At 35.2% G+C, this 7,159-nt stretch overlaps 1 protein-coding gene across 1 annotated transcript; it reads left to right on the top strand.

Moving 5' to 3' along the window:
• Window positions 1-1,557: 1,557 nt before the first annotated feature.
• LOC121242172 (S-adenosylmethionine decarboxylase proenzyme 4-like) lies at window positions 1,558-3,533 on the top strand. The gene has a single exon (XM_041140070.1). The coding sequence runs from the start codon at window positions 1,769-1,771 to the stop codon at window positions 2,804-2,806; it is 1,038 nt and encodes a 345-aa protein (XP_040996004.1). The 5' UTR covers window positions 1,558-1,768; the 3' UTR covers window positions 2,807-3,533.
• The last annotated feature ends 3,626 nt before the right edge of the window (window positions 3,534-7,159 follow it).

Here is a 7,159-nt window from a genome sequence, read left to right as displayed (position 1 = left end):
TTCCTTTTGTTTTTGTTTTTGTTTTTTTTTTTTTTTTTTTTTTTTTTTTAATTTTTTTTATTATCTTCTTCTTCTTCTTCTTCTTTCTATTATTATTTTTGCTAATTAACTTACAAATTTCTATTTTAAGCTAAAATACTGATGATATTCGGAGCACATCCGGCTTTTTCTGGATTAACATTTGCTGATCTCCCAAGGATCGACAATGCTGTCCCTATATATCATCAGTTTGTCGTCCTACAGTACTACTACTACTACTGTTAATGTAATTTTGGTACCTTTCCAGTTTCCATTATGCAATATATAAGGCCATCCTCGTATGATTAATAATTTCTTTGAGCTTTAGATCAGCTCTGCTTTCTTCTGTACGTTTATATGCAGGCTACTTGAGAACACGCATAAGCGGCGATCGAATTAACCTGATCAGTAGCAAAGCTAATAATTGTTATCATGCAGCATGAGAACGTAAATCTAGTTCTAGTCTATAATTATGTTTGTGATTCATAGTAACTATCATGCAGATAAATGAGTTTGATAATTAATGCAGATCATCGTAGCTAGAGCTATGCTTTGACCACCAACATATTTTCCTTCTTTTGTTAAAATGGACCTGTAGCTAGATTGATATTTGTTGTTTAATCTCGAGCAAAGGTTATCATCTTGTCCCATCACAGTACTAATGCTTGTCGTTTTCTTGTACCAGTACTGCTAACAGATATTCCATTGACTAGAAAAATCACCCTAATGATACATTTGATAAGAAGTTTATATTGATGTTGTTCTTGAAACTATTTACTATATTGCATTAGGGAGAAGAACTGTATATGTCAGGTGTGATATCTCATTGATAAAGGTAAATATGAGATATATTTTATATTATTTGAGAATTAGAAATTTTTGTTCTTTATAATGTTTTTCTGGAACCTCAATTGTATCTGTATTGACTAGTTTTTTTAGAATATATGTTATATGACTTGGATCTTCTATCAAGACATTACATAGTATTTTTTATCAAATCAAGATGACACTTAGCACTTTCTTTTTTTTTTTTAAGTATTTGGGTTGGTCAGATAATGGAAGTATTTAATAATTTTCTTTCTAATATATTTCTTGTAAATGACAATTATCCCCAAGAAATAAGACTCGGAATAAAAGTATTAATATATGTTATTTGCAAGTCGTTTATAAAGCATAATTATATCCTATACTTTTAATTCTCTTAATTTGCAAACCAACAGGGAGTTAACACAAAGTTCTTTGAAAATGATGTGCTATAACCCCATGAAATTGTGTTTATTTTGCAGCGTCTCTGTCTACTCTATGGGAAAATGATATGGCTTGGAAGAAACTGGTGATTTTGGACAGAGCTTAGTGACAAAAAAAAAAAAAAAGATTGCGCGTGGGCTTAAATTCCGTTTCTCTGTTCCTGTCTGCTGAAAGATTTGGCACAAAAAAATTCGAAACACATATCATCATATTATATACGTCATTATGGCTGCAATAATTACTCTTGGTTGCATAGCCCGCATGCCCAAAACAAAACAAAACCCTTCCTTCCTTCCTTCCCTGATCACTTCAACACTCCACTCTCTCTCTCTCTCTCTCACCCACCTATAAATTTCATGCACCCCCACTTCTCTCTCTCACCTGTAGTTCCACACACTTACTACATCTGTCTCTCTCTCTTTCTTTGCACATCTGTCTAGTTTGTCCTCTACCTCCTACCTCTCTCAATATCGATCTTTTTGCTTTTCATCCCATTAACTTAATGGCCGCCTCTGGTTTTGAAGGCTTTGAGAAGCGCCTAGAGCTCCAGTTCTTTGGGGATGACCCTGCAATACTGACGGACATGGGTCTTAGGCAGCTCGAGTTTGAGTCACTAGAACAAGTCCTGCATGCCGTGCAATGCACCGTGGTCTCGGCTGTGGGTAACCCCTACTTCGATGCCTATGTGTTATCAGAGTCCAGCCTCTTCGTCTACCCCACAAAGATCATCATCAAGACCTGTGGGACCACCCAGCTCCTCAAATCCATCCGTCCATTGCTTCACAAAGCTCGCCACCTTGGCCTCACTCTTTGCTCCTGCCGCTACACTAGGGGTAGTTTTATCTTTCCCATGGCACAGCCCTTTCCCCACACCAGCTTCAAGGAAGAAGTTATCTATCTGGAAGAGAGCCTCCCTAGCAATCTTTGCTATAGAAAAGCCTCGGTTATGCCTTCCAAAGTCAGCTCCCATTCTTGGCACGTTTTCACTGCTAGTGATGAGGCTCGCATGGTGATCAGCCCGCATGTTCCCGACGTGTTATACACACTCGAAATCTGTATGACCGAGCTCGACCGCGTCCTCGCTCGCAAATTCTTTAAGCGTCCCGGGGATGATAAGACCGGCGACACGGCCGGGAAAGAGATGACCCAGCTGACGGGTATTGGAGACATTAACCCCGGTGCTCTTATTTGTGATTTTGCATTTGATCCATGCGGCTACTCCATGAACGGTGTTATTGATGGTGACCGCTACTCCACCATTCACGTAACCCCAGAGGATGGTTACAGCTACGCCAGCTTCGAGTGCGTCGGGTCCATTTACGATGATCACGACGATGTTGTCCGAGTTTTGAAGAAGGTGGTGCAAGTATTCCGGCCGGCAACCATGTCAGTATCGACTACATGCACAAGCCATGAGGTATGGACAAAAGTGGCAACCGCACTCGAGCCCCTTGGATTGAAATGCCGGAGTTGCACAATGGATGAGTTCCCTGCGGCCGGGAGTGTGGTGTTTCAAACGTTTACGACTCGCCGGAAGTAAGCCTGGAAGATTTGGCACTAGTGGTGGTTGGTTGTGGTGGTGGTGGTGGCGGTAGATACGGGGGGTCAGAAAAGAGAGTTAGGTCCGAGTTAGAAATAGTTGTAAATTGTAGAGGCTGGCGCGGGTCATGATGGGGTGATGGATGATGATCATGATGATATGGATGAATGTGATTGGGCAATGGGGATGATGAATGTTGGGTTGACTTGTGTAGAAAGATAAAAAGTGGTGGTGGAGGGGGAAAGAAAATGTTATAACAAGAGATGAGGAGGGGCTGAATGCTGATGTGGTAAGTAGCACAAAAAGGTTGGTGGGATACAGGGATCATCATGATAAGGCACCCCACTTAGGCTCGCACGCCTAAGATTTTGAGAATGGTAGTGGGTGGGGAGAGGTATTAAAAGTACTGCACTTGTTTGAGGTCATGTCGTTTAACTTTCTCCTTCTCTATCTCTATGTTCTATTCTTTTCATCTTTAAAAAAAAAAAAAAAAAAAACCAAAAAAATCATTTTCTTTCTCTTTTCTGCACTAGCTGATCTCTCCTTTTTGTCTCTCTTGTTTTTTTTTTTTTTTCTAGATTACATATATATTAGAGAGAGAAAAAAAAGTTTCACACTTGTCGTTTTTATATAAGGTCTGGCTATATTAATATTATATAGCTTGAGAGAGAAATACATTGGGATTTTGTGTTCTTCTTCATGAGTTAATGAATGATCTTGTCAATGTTGTTCATGCATTTTATAATTGGTTTGTTTTCATGCATGCTTGGCTCGCTCGGCTCCTAAACAGTACTACAGCTTTCACGAACCTTTTTTTTTTTCTTCCAGCATCAGTATGCATGACTGCGTACGCACGCCCGCACGCACGCATGCAACAATATACATATATACCTCATGAGTACTACGCCTCAAAATGATGCAATCCAATTACGTACGACTCTTTCTGTGACATTAATATTTACATGATAAACATGATTATATATAGAGGCCTGCACGTACGTACACGACCATATGTAAATTGACTTGAAGATCACTTATTTGAGATGGTCATGCCCCTAGCTATCCCTTTGGCATGCAGCTCATAGCTAGCTAGGCCCGTGATACGCTAAAAAGAAGACAAAAAGATCAAAATAATGCAAAGTTTTTATAAGTTACCCCCGCGGGCCCAAAAACATAACAAAAACAAAAGGAAAAGCTATTATAACGTACTGTCTTTGTTTTGAGAATGACAATATCGAAATGGCCGGGGTGGCCAAAAGTAAGTTTTTCTTCCTCGTACTACTAGACTTTGCCCGGTTCTCTTTTTCTTTCAACATATGTGGATAATGTTAAATACAATCTTAAAATTTTAGAATGCGTAAATTTTGTATATATATATATATATATATATATGCATACGTCTCGTAAAAAGATGGACTAATCCACGTACGTATGTCTCATCGCATTATATATATATAGTACTATAATGTCATGTTTAACCCTAAGTGGAGATTGTCACGTACTTGCTTTTTTAAGTCATGGAAATTACCTTGGATAAGACTGACTCCACCTAGGATAAGGATACTCTGATTCACTTTAAATGATGAGTTTTTATTTTATGTAAAATATAAAATCTTTTTGTTTTTGGGTCTATTTAATCTTTTAAAAGCAATAATATGATAACTAGAAACCATATGTTTTACGGATAAGAATCTTATTATGGGATGGATTGGGCTTGTGTTTATGCAATCGGGGGACCCAGCACATGTCCATATCCTGCCGGGCTTTCCAATGACTAATCCCAACATAGCCCATCTTCTCCCACTAAATTTTGTCAAATCATTGCTTCAAAAAACATAATTAATCACCTTTCTATGGTGAGAATGGAACCAAATTTCTATTTTTTTTAAAAAAAATGGTATCTTATAATTTTATTAAATTATATTAATTTATAGCTGATAAAAATCGTGATTACTATAAACATTGTAGGGGAAGCAATTGAAATCATTAAAGTCCAATGGATGCTAAGAGTGACAAAATGTGACACGATTCATAAATTCAATATGAACACGACACGAAATTAATGAGTTTGAGTTAGATATAAATAGGTTCAAGTCAAAATAAGTTGACCCATTAACACACGATTAATAACGGGTCAATAATAAGTCAAACCGCTAACCCAAAATCAATCCGTAATAACTCGTTTAAATTTTATTTCAAAATTATAATTTTATTATTGTTGAGTTGTAATATTAGTATTTCTCAATTTTTTTATTTATTTTTATTTATTTTTTTAATTTTTTACTGTTGGGATTGTAGTTCTGGACTTATGCTCATATTTTTTATTGTAGGATTTGTATAATATTGGTTTTATTATAGACTAAAATTTGAAAAATATTAATATTTTTTGTTAGTAGGTAGTCTTATTATTTTTTTAGATATTGTGATTACTAATAAATATAGATTTTAACTTTTATGTGAAATTATGTTAATCATGTCAAATAGGTTATGTGTGTTAGTTCAACACATTTTATGAAATGGGTTAAAATGAGTCGTGTTGTGTTGATCTATTTCTAATTAATTATTAAACGGATCAAAATGGGTAACACAACACTATCCGTTATTTAAATTGGTCGGTTTAAGATTTAAAAGTTTGACACATTTAGCTTAGTGGGTCGGGATCGGGTTAATCCATATAGTCGAATGTCTATGACTTGATACGACACGTACACAATCCACAAAGACAAATTTTCACCCCTAATGGACGCTACAATTTATGTAATTGTGAATCGTGAAAATTATAGTCGATGAATGTTATTTTTGGGGATAAGATTAGAGTTTAACTACTCATGATATTGAGGTTGCATAAGGCATTAGAAGTTGAGGGAGACATTAACTTATGAGCACAAACATGGACCTAGTCTTAAAGATCCTTTGCAGGTTCCAGATAGACTAATTACAAGGTCAAGAGCCAAGGAGGCAATGCAATGATTGATGCAATCCACTTTGGACGAGTTTAGCAAGAGCTCAACATTCAAAATGGGCTTGAAGGATGAAGATCTAATTTTGATTCATTTGATACAAGTTATGGAAGAGGGCAACAACATGACTTAAAGGCTTTAAGCACTTAAAGGCTTTCAACTTGTTTAATTCATTTAAATGACTTATTTTATTAGTTTAAAATAATTGAGATTATTATGAGAATGACTTAAGGGGGCCTATTCAATGGCATATTGGAAAAATTATTATTTTGTTGAACTAAGATTTCAAAAAGTTATTGTAGCCGTACTATAGGCGTACTGTAGACGCGATACTATTCATTCAGGGGTATTTTTGGAAGATGAGGCTTTATTTTAGTTAGGGTTTTAGTTAAGTTTTGGTTTAAATACTCTTTGTAATCTCATTTTGATCAGTTTATGAAATTTGAAGAATTTATTTATTGTGAGTTGAGTTTACTCCTCTTATTTTTTATTGAACTTTTGAACTTATCAAAGGTAAATCACAACCTTTGTGGCGTTCCTCCTTATAATCTAGGTTCTTAAGACAGATTCTTCAAGGGGTCTAGATTTTAATATAATCTAGATTCTTGAAACGAGTTCTCAACGGGTCTAGATTTTCCATACATTGACTTGATTTTGACTTTTTTGAAGAGTTTTCCAATTGATTTTGGATTAAAAAAATTTCATTTCCACATGTTCATATCATTAACAATGTGGCCTTTTTTGGATTCGTAGAGACGAGACAAATCAAAATTGCATGCTAATGGGGCTGGCTAGAGGGATTCTAAACCCATGACTCAATTAATTCCTAATATATAATCGAAGCATCCGCACTATAATTAATTAATTTATAACTCTCAATTCTTTGAGTTTTGAGTCCAAACAACGTCATGAGGTTGGCCGGGAGAGATCGTAATGCTAGGCCAATATGCATTGCATGCAATAAGAAAGCTCTGATCCTATTACAACAAAAATAAGCATTTATAATTAGCTATTTACGATAAAAATGACTATTTATAATAATAATATACTCATCTTGACAAGAAATAATTATTTTCAAAAAAAATAATTAGAAGGTTTTCTTATAGTAATTAATTATATATATGGGTTCCCATAATGAAAGAAATATACATACATGAATAGGCCGTGTTGGGTTCTAATTTATAGTAATTAGATTCAGGTTGTTGTTTAGAAGACATAACATACTTTGTGGAATTGGTATCCTACTATTCTAGACTAGGGCTACATTATTTTATAAGAAAATACTAATATACCGCCTGACTTTACCTCTTCATTTTTACAATTCATGTATTTAATTTTTTTTTAATTTTTTTACTTAATGACTAAGAAAATAATTTTTAGTGTATTAATATAT

The sequence above is a fragment of the Juglans microcarpa x Juglans regia genome, chromosome 1D (genome assembly GCF_004785595.1).
Source record: "Juglans microcarpa x Juglans regia isolate MS1-56 chromosome 1D, Jm3101_v1.0, whole genome shotgun sequence".
Taxonomy (NCBI): domain Eukaryota; kingdom Viridiplantae; phylum Streptophyta; class Magnoliopsida; order Fagales; family Juglandaceae; genus Juglans; species Juglans microcarpa x Juglans regia.
Note: the sequence above shows the minus strand (reverse complement) of the source record. Positions and strands in the feature narration are given on the sequence as shown.

Bases quoted from the DNA above. Each gene is read 5' to 3' on its own strand.
- LOC121242172 (XM_041140070.1), top strand. From the start codon at position 1,769: ATGGCCGCCTCTGGTTTTGAAGGCTTTGAGAAGCGCCTAGAGCTCCAG.